General features: G+C 43.4%; 4 protein-coding genes across 5 annotated transcripts in view; all 4 read left to right on the forward strand.

Moving 5' to 3' along the window:
- The first annotated feature begins 1,401 nt into the window (after positions 1-1,401).
- Positions 1,402-2,733, forward strand: LOC311111521 (arylamine N-acetyltransferase, pineal gland isozyme NAT-10-like). Its single transcript, XM_084154255.1, has 2 exons — positions 1,402-1,488; positions 1,755-2,733. The coding sequence occupies exon 2, from the start codon at positions 1,761-1,763 to the stop codon at positions 2,631-2,633; it is 873 nt and encodes a 290-aa protein (XP_084010381.1). The 5' UTR covers positions 1,402-1,488; positions 1,755-1,760; the 3' UTR covers positions 2,634-2,733.
- A 286-nt stretch (positions 2,734-3,019) lies between these two features.
- On the forward strand, positions 3,020-5,729 carry LOC311111563 (nuclear envelope phosphatase-regulatory subunit 1). Of its 2 annotated transcripts, none has more exons than XM_084154318.1 (6): positions 3,020-3,098; positions 3,851-3,922; positions 4,121-4,194; positions 4,335-4,444; positions 5,041-5,095; positions 5,258-5,729. In XM_084154318.1, exons 1-6 carry the CDS (start codon positions 3,074-3,076, stop codon positions 5,297-5,299), a joined length of 378 nt encoding a protein of 125 aa, XP_084010444.1. In that variant the 5' UTR covers positions 3,020-3,073; the 3' UTR covers positions 5,300-5,729. The 2 variants fall into 2 exon arrangements, with proteins under 2 accessions (XP_084010444.1, XP_084010443.1); XM_084154317.1 differs by having other exon boundaries at positions 3,023-3,110.
- Positions 5,730-6,073: 344 nt separating this feature from the next.
- Positions 6,074-13,260, forward strand: LOC311111241 (HEAT repeat-containing protein 3-like). Its single transcript, XM_084153954.1, has 15 exons — positions 6,074-6,329; positions 7,543-7,715; positions 8,057-8,144; positions 8,698-8,801; positions 9,023-9,132; positions 9,245-9,385; positions 9,600-9,886; positions 10,231-10,321; positions 10,579-10,733; positions 10,939-11,021; positions 11,298-11,434; positions 11,600-11,688; positions 11,845-11,988; positions 12,140-12,316; positions 12,430-13,260. Exons 1-15 carry the CDS (start codon positions 6,186-6,188, stop codon positions 12,541-12,543), a joined length of 2,037 nt encoding a protein of 678 aa, XP_084010080.1. The 5' UTR covers positions 6,074-6,185; the 3' UTR covers positions 12,544-13,260.
- Positions 13,261-17,849: 4,589 nt separating this feature from the next.
- The window catches only part of LOC311111199 (terminal nucleotidyltransferase 4B-like), a 31,955-nt gene continuing 25,735 nt past the window's right edge, over positions 17,850-24,069 (forward strand). The window contains exon 1 of the mRNA XM_084153902.1: positions 17,850-18,712. Within this exon, the coding sequence (XP_084010028.1) occupies positions 18,198-18,712 (515 nt within the window). The 5' untranslated portion in view covers positions 17,850-18,197. The remainder of the gene's footprint in view (positions 18,713-24,069) is intronic.

The raw sequence follows: 24,069 nt of genomic DNA on the forward strand, positions 1-24,069 counted from the left end.
AGGCAGGTTATGTTAGTGTTCTTGGGCACAGGGACTATGTGGTCTGCTTGAAACATGTTGGTATTACAGACTCAGTCAGGGACATGTTGAAAATGTCAGTGAAGATACTTGCCAGTTGGTCAGCACATGCTCGGAGTACACATCCTGGTAATCTGTCTGGCCCTGCGGCCTTGTGAATGTTGACCTGCTTAAAAGTCTTACTCACATCGGCTACGGAGAGCGTGATCACATAGTCATCCAGAACAGCTGATGTTCTCATGCATGCTTCAGTGTTGCTTGCCTCGAAGCGAGCATAGAACTGATTTAGCTTGTCTGGTAGGCTTGTGTCACTGGGCAGCTCGCGGCTGTGCTTCCCTTTGTAGTCTGTAATAGTTTTCAAGCCATGCCACATCCGACGAGCGTCGGAGCCGGTGTAGTACGATTCAATCTTAGTCCTGTATTGACTCTTTGCCTGTTTGATGGTTCGTTGTAGGGCATAGTGGGATTTCTTATAAGCATCCGGGTTAGAGTCCCACTCCTTGAAAGCGGCAGCTCTACCCTTTAGCTCAGTGCGGATGTTGCCTGTAATCCATGGCTTCTGGTTGGGGTATGTACGTATGGTCACTGTGGGGACGACATCATCGATGCACTTATTGATGAAGCCATTGACTGATGTGGTGTACTCCTCAATGCTATCGGAAGAATCCCGGAACATATTCCAGTCTGTGCTAGCAAAACAGTCCTGTAGCTTAGCATCTGTGTCATCTGACCACTTCCTTATTAACCGAGTCACTGGTGCTTCCTGCTTTAGTTTTTGCTGATAAGCAGGAATCAGGAGGAAAGAGTTATGGTCAGATTTGCCAAATGGAGGGCGAGGGAGAGCTTTGTACACGTCTCTGTGTGTGGAGTAAAGGTGGTCTAGAGTTATTTTTTTTTGGTTGCACATTTAACATGCTGGTAGAAATTAGGTATAACGGATTTAAGTTTCCCTGCATTAAAGTCCCCGGCCACTAGGAGCGCTGCCTCTGGATGAGCGTTTTCCTGTTTACTTATGGCCTTATACAGCTCATTGAGTTCAATCTTAGTGCCAGCATCGGTTTGTGGTGGTAAATAGACAGCTACGAAAAATATAGATGAATGTTGTCACAGGAACATCCCAGGGAAATCAAACCTATAATCATACCTATAAATTGTCTCATTCTTGTGTGTGTCCCTGGAACATCCTACTACAGCAGTTGGCTATAATTCAAATCATAGTTGGGGGGGAGTGGTGTCAGTGTATCTGAAATGTAGAACAGTTCCCAGATACACCACAAGGCTGCAGTGTTTTACAAGTGAATTTTAGTTTTGCTTTCCAGTACATGAGCAAAGTCCAGGGTGCTCTGTTTTTATGTCATGCAAGAGCCATTCTTATCTCTTTTAATGCACAACTGCTTTGCCCTTCTTGCCCCGAAGAACTCTGAACAGCAAGCAGTACTTTGAGAAGCTACTTTTTCACTGCCTTTGAAAGTAAGTAATCATCAAAAGGAAATGAAAAATAGCCAGTGCCTCCATGTAGTATCCTTGTGTAGCGCAAGTTTTTGTCTATTCTTTAATCTTTTATCCTTCAATTCAAGAATTGGGCCTACATGGTGGTGTTTCAATTGAAAAGAGGATCTTACTCTATGTGAAAAACACTTTGTGAATGAGACATTAGCGGATGTCAATTTCTGTATATGTAGTCGTAAATTCTGCAAAAGCAGAAACTCATGCAGTGTCTTTGTTTTAACTCTTAGGACAAAATGAATCTGGAAGAGTACTTCAAGAGGATCGGGTTCCACGGCCCATTTTCTAAACCAGACCTTAAAACACTGAACCAGGTCCACAAACACCACGTGATGTCAATCCCATTTGAAAACCTCAGCATTCACTGTGGTGAGAAGATGACTATGGACCGTGAGTTGATTTTCAATAAGATTGTGAGGAGCAACCGGGGGGGTTGGTGTTGTGAGAATAACCTCCTCTTTGCTTGGGTGTTAAAAGAGATGGGTTATAATCCAGTAACACTGGGTTCAAAAGTCTACAACAACACCACAAACCAGTTCGGCCCCATAGACTCTCACCTCATCAACAAGGTAGTCATTGATGGGACTGCTTACATTGCAGACGTGAGCTTTGGGGTATCCTCCCAAATATGGCACCCTCTTGAGCTCGTCTCCGGGAAGGACCAGCCACAATCCCCTGGTGTCTTCCGTCTCATACAAGATGGAGACCTGTGGACCCTGGAGAAGACTGGTCGAAAGCCTCTAGTTCTCAATGATGCCTTTACCAACTCCCCTCTGGTAGACAAGAGCCCAACCAAGAAGATCTATGGCTTCACCCTGGTTCCCCGTGGGGTTGATCATTTCCTAGAGACGTCCCACTGCCTTCAGACAGATCCAAAGTCTCTATTCACCAACAAGTCCATCTGCTCACTGCAGACGGCTACAGGATTCAGAGCCCTAATTGGCTGGACCTTCAGTGAGGTCACCTACAACAACCAGGATGGTGTTGATGTTTTGGATATGAAAGACATACCTGATGATGATGTGGATAAAGTGCTGAAGGAAATGTTTAATGTGTTGTTGGCAAATAAACTGGTACCCAAAAACAACAAAGCTGGCTACACTATTTAAGAACTTGATTGCCTGTAACATTTCAAATTTAATGTGATGTAATTGTAATGTAGCCTAGGCAAATCTAGATTCTGCCATTGACCAAAGATTCCTCACAACGTTTTTAATGAGATCAGTGAGATTTATAAAACACATTCTGTATTCTGTAAATATAAAACATTATTTCACCAGAGCTGCTTGTGTTGTCTTTGAACACTCAATAAACATGCTTTTAAACAAATACATATTCAATGGTTATTTAGTCTCTGCGACCTATTTACTTTCAGATCATATCTGAAGAGTCGATTAGTTGGTGCTTGTGGTTGCGCCGTAGCTTCTTGTTTAAACCAATCACAGAACATTTTTTGAAATCGGCCAATCCACGTTAAGGTTTTGACTGGTTCCCCATTGCCCAGGAGAACTAGCTAGCTAGCACAACCACCAGCCGGAGAGTGACAGCAATGAATTCCTTGGAACAAGCCGAAGGTAGTCAACATGGCAAGCAAATTCATTTATTTTCACAAATCATAATGCATGTTATTATAAGTGAAGTTTCGCTTTGAAGTAAAACGCACGGTGACAAACGTGCCATTGCAATGCACTTTAGTCGTTTGCTGGCTTGATTAGCCAGCCGCGGTGACGTAGCTAGCTAGCTAGGCTAACCTTTGCTCTTAAAGGACATTGTTAATTGTTAAATGAGTCAATACCAAAGCTAATTACATATTTTTGCTGATTTCCCTCCTCGGTGGTTCGACATTAACTTGTACGAAAGAAATTCGCACAAAGAAGGCTTGTTAGGTACACAAGATCTAATTAGCCGGCTAGCTATGCTTAAATAGTTAGCATACCGGTAGTTATTAGCCCGGCAGAAGCTATACGCATACTTTACCCGATTTGATTGATATTATTAATGACCAGGTTATCCCAGAAGGTCGTTAAATATAACACTAGCCTTGTTTTGCCAGTCCAAACTAAACATAATTCAGTAGTTTTGGACACTAGTTAGCTTTGGACAGTGTCAGAAGTTTTTGCAAGCGTCCTCTTCCAATGGCAATTCAGTGGAATCAGAGCCTTCACTATGCAGGTGTGTTTGGTTTACTTTTGGGACTACTCCATCGGTTCCAAACCAATCAAGCACACATAAATATAGGGTATTTTATGTTCCTTCTGTATGGTTTTGATCAAGAACATTGGTGGAAATGTATATGAATGCTCTGACGTGCTGCTTGTTTTTGCAGACCTAAAAGCTTTTGAGAGAAGATTGACAGAATACGTCTCCTGTTTGCAACCTGCAACAGGGAGGTGGCGAAGTAAGTATTTTCAGTTCCAACTCTGGCTAACCATAATGAATGACTATATTGCAACTGTCAAACCATAATCAACAACATTTAAAGAGTAAATTGCCTCCAAGCCTGAGTATTTTGTGTTTTCTTGTAAAGGATTCAGACCTACATTATTCTGCTAATTGTTTTCAGGGGATATAATTCAATGTCTCACATTTGTTTCAGTGATTCTAATAGTGGTCTCTGTTTGTACGGCGACTGGAGCCTGGAACTGGTTGATAGACCCTGACACACAGAAGGTCAGTATGTTTGATAGCAGCTTGATTGTGTATGAGAAAGTAGGATACCTTTCACACAGATCAGTGTGTTTGTGATTTTAGTTTGGTTGTGTTTCTTTGCCTGTCTCATCTCTGTACCTCTGGCTGTTGTCTTTTCTCAGGTTTCTTTCTTCTCATCATTGTGGAACCATCCATTCTTCACCATCAGCTGCATCACTTTGATCGCTCTGTTCTTTGCTGGAATACACAAACGAGTCGTTGCACCATCAATGTATCCTTCCTTTTGCTTAAAGTTCCACATTTAATTTATTCAGTAGGATTACAAACAAGGCCACCAGGTCCATAGCTGTAATTTACCATCCAAACAGTATCACTACTTCCTTTAAAGGAGATTTTTCAGTATAGTGATGTAGGCCTTTAGATGTTGTACACATGAAATTGTCATTCTGAACTTCATCCGCAACGTTAGATTCCATTTTGTGCGACTCAAGATGTTTCTTCTACCAGCTGTGCTGCGCGGGTTATGTCAGTGTACAATAAGAACATGCTCGGCCTGCACAGCTGCGTGGGGGAAACAGCGCTACTATATAACTTTGCAGATAAAGTTTGAAATGACACAATTTCATGTGTACAACATCTAAAGAACTACATCACTATACTGAGAGCGTGTTAGTTAACAAAATGATGTATTTGGGTGTTGTTTTTTTTTATAGCTTTTGTTAATTTCTTTTGTGTGCCCTGATACTGCACAACAAGCAATGAGAAGTTGAAACGCGGCTGTGGTACATTTCTCAAAAACAAACCAAATCACAAGTGTCTGGACCCTTCATAAATAGGACAATTCTCCTTTAACTCACTCTCTTCAAGTATTGCAGCTCGCTGTCGGACGGTTTTAGCAGAATACAACATGTCCTGCGATGATGTAAGATACATAAATCATCTTTGTTGAGGTTACCTTAATTCCTAATCAATTCAATCCAGCTGTCACGTTTTTGGTCATCTCTAACATAATTTAATTTATTTGGAATTATTGTCTGTACATCTGTGCATTGTATTGACTTTGATGGTTATTTCTCTTTTACAGACAGGGAAATTAATTCTCAAACCACGGCCACACATCCAATGACCACTAACTCTGGGGGGGGGGGGGTAAAATGTTCTTAATCACTATGTTGATTGCCAAGAGTAAGCCCCAAGATTGCCACTGGACAACAGACTGACACAAGGACCATAATCCTGTTTGGGGGATCTGAAACAATGTAAGAAGGAAGGAGATTGGGGAAACACTGAGAAGTGATTATGTTGATGTGCCCCATTACGTATGAATGAAAAATTGTGAGGGGAGATGACATCAAATGCCTTTTTAACAGCATCTCAGTCACTGTTACGGTCTCCCTTAAAGCTGCTTCTGGGCTCACACACCCTTTGACAGAACTCATTCGCTATGAGTTCGGATGTGTTTATTTCTAATGATGACATTCATTTGTTTTAGATAAATCTTTGTATTTTTAAACTAATTGTTAAATACCTAATAAATACTTGTGTGAAGACATGAATCCTGTGATTTACTGTAGTATATGGTTGCAACCTGTAGACTGAGCTATGCTTTTGCTCCAGATTGTGAATGCCTATACAACTTGTTTGAAAGTATATCTCCTCAATGTGTAATTTGGTCTTTATAGTACTTTTTATTGTATTCATACGTTTAAGCATTGTTTGATAACTATATTCACTGCAAATTAGTTTCTGTGGTTTTCCAGCCATGTTAGACCGATCATTATTTCAAAGAAGAGAGTAGAAGGATTAATCTTTAAAGTGTTCAGACGGTGCCCTGGTCTCGTCTTTGCGACATAAATACGACACCCCTTCTGCTTTGCGAGAGTAAGCACCATTTTACGGCACTCGCCGAACTCCACCGATGTTCCACATGGCTTAAAATGATGTGAGATAGTGTGACAGCCTACTACATGATAGATAGATCAATATCTTTCCGCACTTAATCGAAATAAGTTATGGGTAAAAGTAAGACTAACAAATTTAGGCGTCCCCAGTTCAACGCAGAGGGACTGTCGGTAACTGCTGTAAAGGAAGTGGAAGAGGACCACGATGAGGTCTGTGATGGAGTCGACTCTCCAGCTGGAGAGTTACTGGAGAAAGTAAGCCCCAAGATCTGATCACAGTACTGTTATTTGGAATCATTGCAGTGTTTCGGTCTAATGGCTCATGTCTGTGGCACTCTATTTTAGAAAAGCTTTCAGGTCAGTTCTGCTATTCATATACATGTCAATGTTGTTTACCAATGTTTCCATAGGACAAATTAAATGTCTTCCTAAGGATCTTCCCGCAGATGAAAAAAAACAGTGGCAGGCAAACAAGTGTTAATAAATATTTTTATAATAATGCTCAAATGTGCCCCCCCCCCCAAAAAAATATAAATTAATATTTCACAGAACTATACTGAAAAATATATGCGCAACATGTAAAGTGTTAGTCCCATGTTTCATGAGCTGATATAAAAGATCACAGAAGTTTTGCATATGCACAAAAAGCTTATTTCTCTCAAATTTTGTGCACAAATTGTTTAAATCCCTGTTAGTGAGCATTTCTCCTTTGCCAAGATAATCCATCCACCTGACAGGTGTGGCATATCAAGAAGCTGATTAAACAGCATGATCATTACACAGGTGCACCTTGTGCTGGGGACAATAAAAGGCCACTCTAAAATGTGCAGTTTTGTGACACAACACAATGCCACAGATATATCAAGGTTTGAGGGAGCGTGCAATTGGCATGCTGACTGCAGGAATGTCCACCAGAGCTGTTGCCAGAGAATTGAATGTTAATTTCTCTACATAAGCCGCCTCCAACGTTGTTTTAGAGAATTTGGTAGTAAGTCAAACCGGCCTCATAACCGCAGACCACATGTAACCACGCCAGCCCAGGACCTCCACATCCGGCTTCTTCACCTGCAGGATTGTCTGAGACCAGCCACCCTGACAACTGATGAAACTGAGGAGTATTTCTGTCTAATGAAGCCCTTTTGTGGGGAAAAACTCATTCTGATTGGCTGGGCCTGGCTCCCTAGTGGGTGGGTTTATGGCCTCCCAGGCCCACCCATGGCTGCGCCCCTGCCCAGTCATGTGAAATCCATAGATTATAGCCTTTTTAATGTATTTCAATTGACTGATTTCCTTATATGAACTGTAACTCAGTAAAATTGTTGAATTTATATTTTTGTTCAGTACATGGTAAAATCTATTTCAGTGCCGCAAAACAGTGTTTCACACATACAACTGGAAGATAAAAGAACAGAGATGGTATGAAAAAGTGAATATCCAAATAACCCCTGTGAATACTGTATGTGTTTAGTTGCAGAGTCCCAGTGCAGATGTGCGTGAGTTTGCCTGTGCCAGCATATCACGTGTGGTGCAGCAGAGCCAGACCATCCCAGGCTTCCTCCAGCGGGATGCGGTGAGACGTCTCGGGCCCCTACTGCTGGACCGGAGCCTGGCCGTCAGGGAGACTGCCACAGGGGCACTCAGGTGAGCCCTCAGCCTCCCACAGGGATGTTCACTACCCAGTACTAGCCACCTAACAGCCCCCCTGAGAGATGTGAGAGGGATGGTGTGGAATCTGGACTGAGGATCAAGCCTTTCAGATATTGTTAGTTTGTTCGGAGAGAGTGCTAAATGTTAGTTGTGATTGTAGATGGTAGTTCAAGCCATTATGTGCTGTAAGACAGAAGTAGGTTAGTGAAGGATGCTTTGGCTTGCTAAACAGACACTGAGCAAGTCCTCTTGACACACCACACCCTCAATTAACTGTTAGCACTGATGTAATAGTTATCGTTCAAAGACTGAGTAATGTGTTCTTCTCACATCAGGAACCTGAGTGCCTGTGGGGGTCATGAGGTGTGTGAGGACATGGTGAAACAGGACGTCATGACTCCTCTGACTGCTCTGCTTCGAGAGGTGAGGTCTTCCTTCGTAAATCATTCCCATGATTGGCACCTTAAAGTTGATGTATTTATGGGTGTGGCCCTGCTGCACAAAGGTTATGTTTTTTCACATTTTGAACAACATATTTCATAGTGTGCATGTCTGAGAAGTCAAGCGCCTACATACCTCCATTCCTTGATGTGTTGTGTGTTTTCCAGACCTGGGTTCAAATACTATTTCAAATATCTCAATTACTTTCACATACATTCAAAGTAAGTATTAAGATAGCGAGGCCTATATTTTATTTGAAAAGACAAGTAATTGAATATTTTAATGTATTTGGAAATACACTTAGAAATAGTATTTGAAATAAGTATTTGAAAATTCTCTCAAATACAATTTGGTAAACTATTATTTTTTTTATTTTATTTTTTTACAAATGACCATTCAAATACTCAAATAAAGGTACTTGTTCTGGGCTGCGTATTTGAAAATACTCACAGAAAAAAGTATATTAAATACTAGATACTCAAATACACATCTGGTGTTTTCATAGTGACTGAACCCCAGGACTGTTTCTCCACAGTGCTGTGCTGGGTTTGAGACCAATGCTGCCCTCTCGTTAAAAGGGCAGAAAAACACAGTGGAAGATGTAGCCAATGAAGCAGTTAACTTGCTGTGGAATCTCTGGTAAGAAAAAAAAAAAGTAAATTTAGTAGTAACAGTAGTAGTAACACAAATGTCAGCTGGTCGGTCAGCCTACGTTCATAGGTCCACCTAGTGATCTGGACATGCATCGAGTAGCCTACAAATAGAGATCCGAAATTATATTTAATTCTGTTAGCTTGCCAATGTTTTGTATGGTTCTTTCACACCATACTCTCCTGTTGTATCATCACCCTGTCTGTCAGTGAGAGCAGTAGCCAGGCCCTCTCTGTGTTCAACAAAGCAGGCATTCTGGATGTTATCCTACAGTGTCTGGAGCGACACACTCACAACATCAAGCTGGCTTTGTCTGCAGGTTAGTCTCATCAAACCAATTTTCACACCACTTTAATTAGCATTTTCACCATTTCAATATTTTACTTGATTATGTATTTTGTAGTAAGTCCCTGCTCCCTCTCTGTCTTTAGCCCACTGTTTGCACACAGTGACTGAGGACAATGCAGAGTTGCTGTGTAGTATGAACAATGCTGTATTAGGGACTCTGGAGAGTGTGCTGCTATCCTCACAGACAGGCATGGCTCACACACTGCTCAGGACACTGGCTGCAGGTACGGCTACAACATCTTTGTTGTCACATTATTTACAGATTTATACTTCACAATGTCAACCGGTCACGTGAGGAACAACTGACTCCGCATTCACTCTCTGACTAAGGGCATTTTGTTGCTTAGTCAGAGTCGGGGATTGGAAGCGGTTTGTTGATAGCCTAACTAAATAACTAGTCTGATTCCAGTGCTCATTGTGTGCTCCGTCCATTGACAGGGTCAGTGTGGAACTTGAAGAGCAGCCTGCCCACGGCCCGCCAGGCCCAGACCCTCAACGCCCTGGTGGCCACCCTGTCCCAGTGCTTGGAGCTGGATGCTGGCACGCTGATACCCCAGCACCGCCAGGCTGAGGTGGCCCGCAATGCCACTGCCTCAGAGGCAGGGAACATGGAGGACCACCAAGCAGCTGTAGAGGAGATGGAGGATGAGGAGGAGGAGGGGGCTGGCCCGAGGAGGAATGGCAAGGCAACCAAGATAGATAAAGACTTCTCTGACTTCCTGCCTGTAAGTCCTGTCCTTTTTCACTCAGAAACAAACCCATCAAACTCTTTTGAGTTTGATCCAAAGTGACAGGGTTGAGTAAAGAGTATTGCATTTTCAGTTTTTAATATTCAGAGTACGTACATGACTCCTCCACACTGTTAAATGCTGTGAAACAGCTGAATATTGATGAAGCAGCACAGAGTATTACAGTTGGTATTCAGAGCTGTAGTGGCCCTCTCCTCAGGGAGATACTGCTTTGTTCAGCAGGCAGGGAGCGAGGGACACCCACAACAGGGTTTACTCAGGGACGTAGGAGGTGGCTGTGTCCCTGCTGCAGTGTCAATAGTCTGGTTTTCTTTCTCCAGAGGGGCAAGGAGGAGCTGAGGGAGGCGACGGCCTTGCTGACAGCCCAGCAGACGTCTTTGGAGATCATCGTCAACATGTGCTGCTCTGATGGTGAGTGCTGTGGGCGGCAGTGTTTGGGCAGCAGAGCAGTACTGACCTGGGGGGGTTGTTTTCATTACCATTACTGTTTCACACAGCTGTCTGGTACATGTTCATAGATAAGAGGACAGCATTCTTACTGTTGTCTGATGCTCAAATGCATTCTAAAAATGAAGTCTTTCCTTGAACATTTAGGATTTATAATTCGCTTTTGTTGCTTTTGAGGTATACGTCTGCTGTTGTGACTCATTTTGTGTGTTTGTTTGTAGACCCGTCAGACGATGAGTGGGAGGAGGCGTCGAGCAGCGATGAGAGTGAGATGTGTCCTGACGGCCTCGCTGAAGGGAACACCAGCCTCCTGTCCCCACTGTGTCTTTCTGCTGAGGTCCACGGGGCCCTGATCAACCACAACATCCCAGAGAAGGTATAGGGGATTTCTTTCCTCACCTAGCATAATTGTTTCACTTCACTTCTCATGTTTGTATTTTTTGATGTTCCCTCTGTTTTCACATACAAAATATAAAAGAAGTCATGTCATGGTACTAGGCTAGTCTGTGTTCCTACTGTCTCTGTTATACCCACTAACACTGTATGAAGGGGATAACCATCCATGTCTCTATATGTTCAAGGTTCTCAAGAAGACCCAGTTCCCCAGCAGCGACGCCATGGACATATGTCGTCACAATCCCACCTGGAAGATCTTGATAAAAAGGTAATTATCTATCTAGCATGATGTCATTTTCTTTGTCCTTAAAGTGTGAGACACTAGATATTCTGTGATATACTAGATCACTAGATAATTTGAGAAGTTTGCCATGATTCTAGTAACACTGAACCAATATGTGTCAATGTACGGCACCATTTGATTGAGGTATTCTCTTTTTCTGCCTTATAATGGCGTTACTGGTGTACTCTTTGTTAACCACACCTCTACCTGCCTTTTAGATTACATGCTTCCAGGAGTTGACTAAAGTACATTTTCCCCCAGGATGCATCGGGTACAGTACAGAGCCCTGACGTGCCTTCACAACATGCTGTCTACTATGGACGCTGAGTCCCTAGGGGGAGCAGCTGCTCTTCAGGCTGTCGCACAACATCTGTCCACACTGGTCTTCAGTGCTCCAGGTTAGATCTACATGTCATACCATCTCTTAATTATTTGTATTAAACCCTCATTTTACTAGATAGGTTGACTAGGTAGGTTGATGCTCTTTTTACAGCAATGACCTTAACAAAAAGGAGTGTAATTGTCTCATTCAGTATTTATTTTTGGTTAATTTGCTTACTCAGAGATCCCTGAGGAGGAGGAATTCCTTGAGGCAGTTACCAGTGCCATGCGATCCCTCTTACAGATCATAGCCTATATGAAAATCCCACAGGTAAGACAGCTGACTCAAGCAGGGGAGGGTTCCCCCTGAAGTACATTTTACCTAGCCTTACTGTCAACTGTCTGTCAGTTTATACAATACCACAGCACTATCCCGATGTGTCTGTCTTGGATGACTCATTGTTTATGTTTGTGTGTGTGTTGCCAGTGTATGACCCCCCAGCAGCTGATGAGCCTGAGCGAGGCAGCGACCCGCTGTGGTGTGGTCAGTGTGAGGGTGAATGCCCTGGCCATCCTAGGCATCACAGGAAGCACACTGGCTAAAGAGAAGGGGACAGCTGAAACTCTGCAGGTACTTTATTATTTTAATCCCTCATGTGTTTTAGATAGCTAAGGATTACTTCAGAAGGAACTCTTTTTGTTCCTCTTTTTTTTTTCAATGGTTTAACCCATCTTGGCTTTGTGACCATGATGTGATAACACTGCAATATCTTTTTTTATAGATGATTGGCAATGCCTTACTCCAAGTTGCCACAAAGGATGCCAACCTTGTGGTTTGTGGAGAGGCCCTGGATGCTCTGTTTGATGTTTTTGCGGATGGAGACGAGGCAGAGAGAGCAGCTAAAAACATCAACTTACTGTCTGCACTGAAGGCACTTCAACCCGTCTTCAAGGCTAAGGTAATAGAGCTGCAGCCCATCACTAGGAACAGTTTTTATGCATTGGTTATGCAAATCGTATTGTCATCTGTTTAATTGCTGTTTCCTGTCCTCTATATGTCGTCTGTGTGCAGATTCGTAAAGAGGGGAAGGGAAAGTACAGCCCTGAGCAGCTGTGTGTGCTGGACAACATCAAAGTCAACCTAAGAAGGTTTATTGGCTACCTGGAGACTGTGGTGAAAAAATAACAGCAGCCTGACACTACTACACCATCTGACTGGCTGACATGAAATGAAATGACTCAGAATATACTGTACAATGGACCCAGAGTTGCCCATAGAGCCCTGGGACAGAACAGAACAGAGGGAATGGCGTTGAGGGGAATTCCCTAATCCACCCCCATTAAAGGGACAGTTCAGTCCAAAATCAGTTTGTTTCGGAGTGAACTATCCCTTTAACATCTATATAACTGATTTTCATGTTGGTTTTCTTTTCTTTTTGTTTTAATGTTCTGACTGAAATGCGTAACTATTTTCCTTGGTAAGTGAGTGTTTACATAGTTTTGTGTACAAAAAGACAAAAAAAGATGTGCGCTATTGTAGATGAATTTGTTGCAATACACAGGGACACATGATTAAACTTTATGTATAAAAGTATATTTCAAAGTGCTGTATTTTAAAGAAATTGACAGAAAATATTATGGTTTACTTTACACATCTTTATCATCCAACTCTCACGTCACACACGCAATATCATACTGTAGCCCTCCATGTTAGGAATGACCAGTTGTAGTATTCATGTGCTTCTCACCCAAGAATCCGCTAACTGACCCCATGTACAGGCCCAGTGTTTCCTGACCTCTGGTTTGCTATGGCTCGACTGCCTGTAGGCATTTGCCATTGCCAATGTATGACAAGGCCATCTCTCATGTGAGATGTCATGAATAAAACAGAACTCACCATCCATTTACAAGGTGATTTAGTTAACATTATTATTTGGATTGCTGAAAGTAAATTGATTAACTTGTTTTGATATTGGGGAGGATATAATAATTTTATTTTACGTGCTTTTCACGACACCCAAAGTCACTTTATATACAAGAAAATCTGCAAGATGAAAAGCAATAAAATCACATTAATAAGTATATAAAAGTACACTAAACATGATGACAGACTAGCCATGGAGAACACTAAACATAAGGACAGACTAGCCATGGAGAACACTAAACATAAGGACAGACTAGCCATGGAGAACACTAAACAAAAGGACAGACTAGCCATGGAGAACACTAAACATGATGACAGACTAGCCATGGAGAACACTAAACATAAGGACAGACTAGCCATGGAGAACACTAAACATAAGGACAGACTAGCCATGGAGAACACTAAACATAAGGACAGACTAGCCATGGAGAACACTAAACATAAGGACAGACTAGCCATGGAGAACACTAAACATAAGGACAGACTAGCCATGGAGAACACTAAACATAAGGACAGACTAGCCATGGAGAACACTAAACATGATGACAGACTAGCCATGGAGAACACTAAACATAAGGACAGACTAGCCATGGAGAACACTAAACATAAGGACAGACTAGCCATGGAGAACACTAAACATGATGACAGACTAGCCATGGAGAACACTAAACATAAGGACAGACTAGCCATGGAGAACACTAAACATAAGGACAGACTAACCATGGAGAACACTAAACATAAGGACAGACTAGCCATGGAGAACACTAAACATAAGGACAGACTAGCCATGGAGAACACTAAACATAAGGACAGACTAACCATGGAGAACACTAAACATAAGGACAGACTAGCCATGGAGAACACTAAACATAAGGACAGACTAGCCATGGAGAACACTAAACATAAGGACAGACTAGCCATGGAGAACACTAAACATAAGGACAGACTAACCATGGAGAACAATAAACATGATGACAGACTAACCAAGGAAGTGAACTAGACGGAGGATAACAGCTAAGACAATAGAGAATCTGGGTAAGCCTGTGTGAAGAGGTGTGTCTTTAGTGTGGACTTGAATATGTGTATGGATTGTGAGATTCTGATATGGAGAGGGAGGGAGTTCCAGAGTTGGGGACCTGCACTGCTAAAATCCCGGTCTCCCATGGAGCGGAGGCTGGTGCGAGGGATGGTGATCAGGCCAGTGTCTGAGGAGCGCAGTGAAGTAGGGGTGCAGGAGGTCAGTAAGGTACAGTGGGGAGAACAAGTATTTGATACACTGCCGATTTTGCAGGTTTTCCTACTTACAAAGCATGTAGAGGTCTGTAATTTTTATCATAGGTACACTTCAACTGTGAGAGACGGAATCTAAAACAAAAATCCAGAAAATCACATTGTATGATTTTTAAGTAATTAATTTGCATTTTATTGCATGACATAAGTATTTGATACATCAGAAAAGCAGAACTTAATATTTGGTACAGAAACCTTTGTTTGCAATTACAGAGATCATACGTTTCCTGTAGGTCTTGACCAGGTTTGCACACACTGCAGCAGGGATTTTGGCCCACTCCTCCATACAGACCTTCTCCAGATCCTTCAGGTTTCGGGGCTGTCGCTGGGCAATACGGACTTTCAGCTCCCTCCAAAGATTTTCTATTGGGTTAAGGTCTGGAGACTGGCTAGGCCACTCCAGGACCTTGAGATGCTTCTTACGGAGCCACTCCTTAGTTGCCCTGGCTGTGTGTTTCGGGTCGTTGTCATGCTGGAAGACCCAGCCACGACCCATCTTCAATGCTCTTACTGAGGGAAGGAGGTTGTTGGCCAAGATCTCGCGATACATGGCCCCATCCATCCTCCCCTCAATACGGTGCAGTCGTCCTGTCCCCTTTGCAGAAAAGCATCCCCAAAGAATGATGTTTCCACCTCCATGCTTCACGGTTGGGATGGTGTTCTTGGGGTTGTACTCATCCTTCTTCTTCCTCCAAACACGGCGAGTGGAGTTTAGACCAAAAAGCTCTATTTTTGTCTCATCAGACCACATGACCTTCTCCCATTCTTCCTCTGGATCATCCAGATGGTCATTGGCAAACTTCAGACGGGCCTGGACATGCGCTGGCTTGAGCAGGGGGACCATGCGTGCGCTGCAGGATTTTAATCCATGACGGCGTAGTGTGTTACTAATGGTTTTCTTTGAGACTGTGGTCCCAGCTCTCTTCAGGTCATTGACCAGGTCCTGCCGTGTAGTTCTGGGCTGATCCCTCACCTTCCTCATGATCATTGATGCCCCACAAGTTGATATCTTGCAGGGAGCCCCAGACCGAGGGTGATTGACCGTCATCTTGAACTTCTTCCATTTTCTAAATATTGCGCCAACAGTTGTTGCCTTCTCACCAAGCTGCTTGCCTATTGTCCTGTAGCCCATCCCAGCCTTGTGCAGGTCTACAATTTTACCTGATGTCCTTACACAGCTCTCTGGTCTTGGCCATTGTGGAGAGGTTGGAGTCTGTTTGATTGAGTGTGTGGACAGGTGTCTTTTATACAGGTAACGAGTTCAAACAGGTGCAGTTAATACAGGTAATGAGTGGAGAACAGGAGGGCTTCTTAAAGAAAAACTAACAGGTCTGTGAGAGCCGGAATTCTTACTGGTTGGTAGGTGATCAAATACTTATGTCATGCAATAAAATGCAAATGAATTACTTAAAAATCATACAATGTGATTTTCTGGATTTTTGTTTTAGATTCCATCTCTCACAGTTGAAGTGTACCTATGATAAAAATTACAGACCTCTACATGCTTTGTAAGTAGGAAATCCTGCAAAATCGGCAGTGTATCAAATACTTGTTCTCCCCACTGTATGTGGGTGCCAGTCCATTGTGTGCTGTATTGAACTGGGAGCCGGTGGAGTTTGATGAGTGGGGGTGATGTGGTCCCAAGGTCTAGTGTGTGTGAGGACTCGTGCAGCTGAATTTTTTATATGTTGAAGTCTGTCCAGTGTTTTGGCGGGGAGACTCTAGAGAATGGCATTGCAGTAGTCCAGGTGTGATAAAACAATGGTGTGAATGAGGGTTTCAGCATTGGGGTCAGTGAAAGAAGGTCTGAGTCGTGAGATGTTTTTGAGGTAGAAGGAGGCTGACAGTGATGTTTCGGATGTGGGGTTCAAATGACAATGGGGTCAAACACCAAGGTTCCTGACTATGGAGTTGGAATGGATGGTGCAGCTGTCGATTTTCATGTTGAGATCACCCAGTTTATTCATGAGGGAGTTTGGGCCCATGAGCATGATCTCTGTTTTGTTGTCGTTTAGTTTTGAAAAAGTTTTCACTTCACGGAGACAGGCAATGACAGAGTGGGGTGGCAGAGTGGAGTTGGGTTTTGTGTGGATGTAGATTTGTTTGTCATCTGCATAACAGTGAAATCTGAGTCCAGATTGACAGAGAATATGACCAATTGGTCGCATGTAAATACTAAACAGTAATGGACCTAACACTGAGCCTTGTGGGACACCTTGTGATACAGGGGCTGCAGTTACCAAAAGAGACAAACTGTTGTCTATCAGATAGATAGGAGTGGAATGGAACCAGGCAATGGGTGTTCCAGAAAACTCCCAAGAAGCCTCTCCATGCGGTCAGTTAAAATCTGATGACAGACAGTGTTAAATGCTGCAGACATGTCCAGGAGGATGAGGATGGAGATGTTCCCAGCATCAGTAGCACAGAGGAGGTCGTTCACTACCTTTACCAAGGCAGTTTCAGTGCTATGCATAGCCCGGAAGCCTGACCTGGAGGGGTTCCAAAAGTCCATGAGCGGCCATGTGTTGTTGGATTTGTGATGCTACCACCCACTCAAGCGAGGTTTGAGTTAGGCCTGTATTTTACATTTTAGTTATTTAGCAGACGCTCACTTACAGTTAGTGAGTGCATACATTTTCATACTTTTTTCATACTGCCCCCCCGTGGGAAACGAACCCACAACCCTAGCGTTGCAAGCGTCATGTTCTACCAACTGAGCTACACGGGGCCAGTAGTTGGGATCTCAGTGTCCGGGCCCTGTTTCTTCAGTATGGGAGTTATAGCCGCTGTTTTCAAAGGAGTAGGACCAATGCCAGATGTGAGAGATGCATTTACAATCTTGACCACTAGGAGGCGGAGAATAGGGAGGCATGCCTTAACTAAGGCAGTCGTCATGGGGTCAAGATAGCAGGATGTGGTTTTGGATTTAGAAAATAGTTCAGAAATGGTGGTTTCATTGACAAGGGAGAAGGCACCGCTATTGGTAGATAGCCTCCACTTTGATATGCTGCTTTCATACTTTGAAATAATGGAAACGTAATTTTATCAGCCTGATGGATAGAATATCCTGTCATGACATGAAGTAACCATGTTAGTTTGGTCTAGTTTTGCTTTTTCTATTATTACAAACCTCCCACAAATTTATTTCAGTGTGTGTACCTCATGTTCTCATCTGAAAATAATTCATCAATCGCCCATTGTTACGCAATAAGAAACATGTTCTGATCTTGCGTAAGAACTACACTTTCTCCGCCCTTTTCGAATCCCCATTTCACTCTGTGCGAATCTGCGGCTGCGCAGTGTCCGCCATTGAGGACCCACAATCAGAAGGAAGGGTCAGAATAATCGCTTCGATAGGCAACGGCCGCACGTTTCCTTCATTCTTGAATCCAAACTTTGCCAACATCATTTCATTGAACACGTCGCCTACCGTCTAATAATAATATTTTCTGATCTTCGTTTTAATTAATGGATGGCAGTAAGATTCAGATATTTTATAGCAATTTGAAGTAACCTACCTAGCTGACTTTAGTCCGCTGTAAAGCTTACGAGTGAGGTTAGCTAGCTAACTACCTGGCTAGCTTTAGCTACACGAACTGAGCCTTGCTCTGGGGCAGTGTCGTTTGATGGATCCAAGAATCGCTTGGTTTCAGCCAGAACAACGTGGACCAGCCAACAGCCTGTGGATGCAGATTTGGGAAACGACACAAGGACTGGGGAATCTGTACTTCAATAACAACTGTAACACGGGTAGTTTGTCTAGCACTTCAAGTCTCAGTCCGAAATCGAACATCAACGGGACATTGGGTAACGTGATCTCGAGCAAGAACGGAGCTGTCACTAACAGCGAACCCAGGAACCAGGGAATGTCCAACTCAACGAAAGACAGAGATGTAATCGAACAACGAGACTTTATTCCGTTGGAAGCTAATAACAACCACAACAACCGTTCATCGTTGGGGAGGGGCAGCGGAGGGGGGCAAGTGGGTACTCGGGTCTCTGTGGTCGCAGGACACCCCAACAAAAGGAAAAGAGACAACAAGGCTAGCACTTATGGATTCAACAGTAGCCTCGAGACCGGAGGCTGTGGTTACATGGGAACACCATGGAAAGTCAAGAACTACTCTGAAGGAATCCTAGGGTAAGTAACGAAATGAAGTAACGAAATGACACACATCAAAACTAGCTACAAGTAGTTAGCTAATAATAAATCACGCGTTAACTAGCTATCTATACCACACTAGTTGGTTAGACAACTAGCCAGCCAGCTAACTTGGCTGGTGAAGTGAGCGCACATATTCTTATGGTTAGAAATCATAGCCATATTTAGGCGTGCCGATTTCACCGTCAAGCGTCATAATCCGTCATTTTGGGTGACGTTCCTAGCCAGCTAAGGTCAGTCGAAAGCAATGGGATAGTTAGCTCCAGTAGTTTGTTTTATGACCTTGATAGCTAGCTACCTCGTGGTTGCCAACATATGCATGTGTTCACTACATTTAAGTCATTTAGTAGACGCTCTTATCCAGAGCGACTTACAGTTAGTGAGTGCATACATTTTCATACTGGCCCCCCATGGGAAACGAACCCACAACCCTGGCGTTGCAAGCGCCATGCTCTACCAACTGAGCTACAGGGGACACCACGCTGACGACCTAAGCAAAACATCAAAGTATCTGACTGACATTTAGCTAAAAGCACGAGTCCCGAGCAGGAAGCATAGTCAAGTCACTGCAGTACTCTTTTTTTAAATAGTTGACATGTAGACTGTCAGGCTAAGCCTGCCTAACTAATGCTGGTATTTCTTGTCTGTTTCAAGTTTTATAAGGTGGATCAGTAATACTGACATAGCAACAGATGTATTACAGATATTTTTACCTAGGCAACATGATAGAAGAACACAATGGGTTGGCAAGAAAAATTGAAATGTTTGTTTTTGTTAGGTCAACGCTCAATATTAGAAACAAATCAACTATTTGTGTCCAAAGCAGCTTGTTTTTTTCTCCAACTCACACATCCTTACATTTGTGAGCTAACTGGCATCACAAGCACAATGTATTCCTTTAGCCAAAGTCATAGTATGTCCCCTGTAGCTCAGTTGGTAGAGCATGGCAACACCAGGGTTGTGGGTTCGTTTCCCACGGGGGCCAGTATGAAAATGTATGCACTCCCTAACTGTAAGTTGCTCTGGATAAGAGCGTCTGCTAAATGACTAAAATGTAAAATGTAAATAGTATGGTGGCTATTTGGGGATATCTCAACTACGGTGAGTGAATAGGAACAAACAATGATAACTGTCAGAGTACATATAGCAAACATAACAGACCCACATCAAGTCGCAATTCAGAAATTGTATCTATTTCTTAATGAGGACGTGGAAAGTGTGGTGAAATCAGTGAGTTCTGCCCCCCATTTCAAGGGGAGCAGCTGGGCAGATGCAAATGCAAAACATGTATCTTCAAGGTTCAGACCTCTTGGCCAGAAGCCATAGTACACAACATGTATAGAGAGGCTGAACTATTCCCCTTCTCTCGAAGTGTTCCGTACATAAAGGCCAGAGAGTTGACAGAGATTGTACAACTTCTGACAGAAATGTAGCAATCAGGGACGAACAGTCAGTGGGGCTTGTGACTGTAGCTACAGGGCAAGTATGCCATCAAGGTCCAGACCTCTTAGTAGAGTCTGAACTCTAGTACACTCTCTTTCATATAGGTTGGCTATACTAGCTTACTGATTATGATCAATATGTCAGGTTGGTACAAAGCAGATATAGAGGTTAGGTTACTGTAACCATTTTCTCTATTATGACAGAGGGTGTTTCCACAGACACGTGATGCTGAAATGAAATGTGCTGCTTTACAACCATCCAGGTGCTTTCCTTATCTTATCACCGTTGTTTTGCCTGAGTCCGCTCTGTTTATTGTTCCAGATATGAAGGACCGGGTTTGTCTTGAAAACATATTTACCAATTAGTTTATATAATCTTAGTGTGATATAGAGCTATTTTAGTAATGCAGTTCTTACTAGTTTAAACTAGAGAAAAGTCCTGAGGTGGGTGGGGTGTTGGTTTAAAGGCTGAGGTGTAGAGGCGTGTTCTTTCTCTTCTCTGTGTCTGACAAGCGTAGGCTAGCAACATGCAAGAGCCCAGAGCAACGTTTTAGCTAGGCTGATCCTCATTTATAGTAATATGAAGCACACTGTTTGCATAAAGACATTCCTTAGTGATTACTCTAATACCCCAACCTTTACTATACAGCCTGGATCACAGTCACAACCAGGCTCTGTCTCTCACACTCCTGGTTCTTATTCTGCTCACAATGTTTAGTTACTGAGCTTCATTATGAACAGATATTTCACAATATATAAATGTAAAGCCTAGACATCTGCCAACTGATAGTGTCGCTTTCAGAAAGTGTTTTTCAGGCTTGTAATCTCTGGTTGTGGAAACATTTCATTAGCTTTCTTCCCCAAGTCCCTGACTGGGAAGCGGAAAATTGGAAAGTGATTCACATCCAGATGCATTTTCCTTTGCTTGTGATACCTGGGGGATCGCCTATTCAGGCTCGCATTAGTCAAGAGGTTTATTTTACATTAGTGTGACTGCGATCACCGTGGCATACACAATTTGATGAGGAGGGGAAAGGAAAGAGGGTGGGAGAAGATGAAGGATTTTCCTTGGACGAGTAAGGCACTGTTCTTGGTTGCGGGGGTGGGGATAGGGCGGATAGGGGCGAAGGTGTGTGAATGCATGCAGAGTTGTTGGACTGCATGGTTGAGCCCAGAAGGTCCAGCCTCCCTGTATAAGGGGTGCTGTGTTTACATGCAGCACACGCTGAGCATGTCCTGGCTTTGCTCTCCCAAAACAAACCCGCCCCTCCAGGAGAGAAACCTGAGCTCTTTCTCTGATGTCAAAGAGCCCTCCATCCAATGAGCTCTGGAGCAGCAATGGAGTTCTGCCACCTCTGATTCACTGAAACAAAAGCTGTTGTTGAAAGACCCATTGATTTTCTTGGTGTATGAGTGGAGTGGACTGCCTAAAATAGTGTTTGAATGGCTGCACTGTGCTGTCACATACAACTAGCTGTGGAAAGACCTGGGTTGTGTTCACTAGGCACAAAACAGAATAAAACTTCCCGAAATGGAGTGAACTTGTCCAATAAGAAATGTTTGTTTAATTACCTTTTGAAACCTTTTGCTAAAGTGTTCCCTACTTGTGCCCTATTGAACACAACCATGTCCATGGTCCTGTGTGTGAAGATCAGCAGTCACACCGTGCCAGATCAGTTTTGTACAATGTTGACTCCATCAAAATGTGCTGCTAATCACTCTGTGACTATCAGTACAGGTACATGATTGTTTTTAGAACCATCTCTGAGATGTATGATCCAAGTCCCACAGCTAATTGTTAGGTAGCTTGTTTCTAGGTTTGGGACATCTGTCAGCAGCACAGGCCTCTCAGACAAAATCAATACTGAAAGACAATCATATTTATTTTGTGAATGTCGTACTGTTTGACAATACGTTTAGATGATTGGAGACCGCTGTGTTTTTTTGGTGGTCGTTTCAGTTGTACAAGTTATGGTAATCATTGTTGTAAAAGTATTGGATGTTCAAAATTTAGAAAATGTTCACGAAAAAAGACATGTCCATCTCTTTTGATGGTCAGTATTTCAACATTTCTGGCAATTGCATTTTCATAAGCCTGTATAAATGCCTTTCAGCCAGACCGATGAAGAGAAACCTACCGAGGTACAGGCATCAGTTCATGCCATGCGACTAATGATGAGAACCACACCGTGTGCTCTATTCTCTCCTCCAGTCTTGATGAACTCAATGTGCAACCTGTGTACCACATATCTCTATGGCTGTCTGATAGGCTGCCACTCACATGTTGCATCCTGGCTCTTTTCTAAAAGGCCTCACACAGTGGGAGGAGCCATGATGACTTAGTTGACAGGCAGACTAGGCTCATGTAGGGATTGGAGTCTAGCAAGTGAGCTCAGAGATGGAGTGGAAATTGTCACAGAGATCAGAGGACATGACATACAGTACGTTTAGACCAAACACACAAATTTGAGTAGACTATTGTTGCTAATGTTTAGCCTAGTGCTGATGGCTCAAATCTGTTAACAGTGTGTCTGCAGATTGTACTTTGGGTAGCCCAAGATTTAGCAGCCCAATTAATAAAGATCACATTGTTCTTTTGATGTCTGGGTCCATCCATGGGTCTCTCTCTGTACTGCTGAATATAGGCCTAGATGTTGTTATGGTGGATCGATCCATAGGGCTTTAATTGAAGAGGAGGGCGTAATGTAAGTGTAGTCTAGTGTTTATGGCTGGACTTGCAGCACGCCAGATGTTTTGGAGCCTGTGGAATGCCAGGAGCTTTTTTTGCAGCACTAAACACATGGTTTCAACCGCAGCTAGTGCGTGCCAGATAACTCCACTGAGGTCAAGCAGGTCACTACCGATCAGGGACAACTGGGGTCCTCGTGGCCCTCACTTGTCTTTAACCCAAATCCTCTGGTTATGGTAGCCAGTCTGATCCAATGTAGTGCTGCTGGAGGATAAGTCGGGGATTGATGAAAGCTTAATGAATTGGCCACCTCATGTTCAGTGTGTGTGTGGTTCGGGTTGACGTCCTTTCCTCTGTGTGTGACACTATGCATATCGCTGGCCCTGTCACTCATAGGCTAGCCTACTCATGTTTTTGTGTGAGTGTGGCATATTTACAGACGTAGCACTGCCAACTGAGGGACTGCCTAATAAGCAGTGAGTGAGGAGTTTGTGCAGGTTCACGTGAAGAGAATGCCTGCTGGATGACGTGTGTCTCACTGTTTCTGGCAACGCTATGAAACATGGGCCTGGTACAGTACCCTGTTATTTCTGTCCCTGGTCCTTCTGCAGTATTTATAGCTGGTTGCTGTAATGCTGTTCGGTGGAGGCCATTCTAAACCAGGAGGCTGGCCTGGCACATCCGAAAAGCCATCTGCAAGCGAACCCTCTCCTTTCTCAAAGGCGCTTTGGCAGCCAGTTATGATTTTTCTCTCCTCTGTCTTTTACTGCCTGTGTCTGAACTGAGACATGTGCACTGCCCTCTGGCTCTCACACACCTTTATACTGTCGGTCCGTCTGAGCAGCTGGTCAATAAGCAGCACTAGTCTGCCACTGCAACAGTAACCTCGCAGAGGAGACCCTGAAGTTATACCCCAAGTGTCAAGGGTCTGTGTTCTGTTCCTTTGGCTGAGGCTGTGCTATCTGTAATGTGATCCAGAAGGTTTCAGGAAGGAGCCATTTGTTTGTCACATGCTCCAGTGGCGCTGGGCCGCTCCGCCTGGTCTAAGCCGGTTCCCTGGGTGACGAGGAGATGTGGCTTAACCCTGAAACGAAACCCATGCTCCTCTCTCACACAGACAGCCAGGCAAATGAAACTTAGCAGCACCACAGGTCTGAGCTGGAATAGAGAACCTATGCTTAGGCTGACTCTCTGAAATGAAACTG

This window comes from Coregonus lavaretus (assembly GCF_964263955.1).
Source record: "Coregonus lavaretus genome assembly, chromosome: 37".
In the NCBI taxonomy this organism is placed as follows: domain Eukaryota; kingdom Metazoa; phylum Chordata; class Actinopteri; order Salmoniformes; family Salmonidae; genus Coregonus; species Coregonus lavaretus.

Bases quoted from the DNA above. Each gene is read 5' to 3' on its own strand.
- LOC311111563 (XM_084154317.1), top strand. From the start codon at position 3,074: ATGAATTCCTTGGAACAAGCCGAAGGTAGTCAACATG. The intron at 4,445-5,040 runs GTATCCTTCCTT...ACTCTCTTCAAG, and splicing joins CGAGTCGTTGCACCATCAAT to TATTGCAGCTCGCTGTCGGA. The intron at 5,096-5,257 runs GTAAGATACATA...TCTCTTTTACAG, and splicing joins ACAACATGTCCTGCGATGAT to ACAGGGAAATTAATTCTCAA.
- LOC311111241 (XM_084153954.1), top strand. From the start codon at position 6,186: ATGGGTAAAAGTAAGACTAACAAATTTAGGCGTCCCCAGTTCAACGCA. The intron at 6,330-7,542 runs GTAAGCCCCAAG...GTATGTGTTTAG, and splicing joins CTGGAGAGTTACTGGAGAAA to TTGCAGAGTCCCAGTGCAGA. The intron at 9,386-9,599 runs GTACGGCTACAA...GTCCATTGACAG, and splicing joins GCTCAGGACACTGGCTGCAG to GGTCAGTGTGGAACTTGAAG.
- LOC311111521 (XM_084154255.1), top strand. From the start codon at position 1,761: ATGAATCTGGAAGAGTACTTCAAGAGGATCGGGTTCCACGGCCCATTT.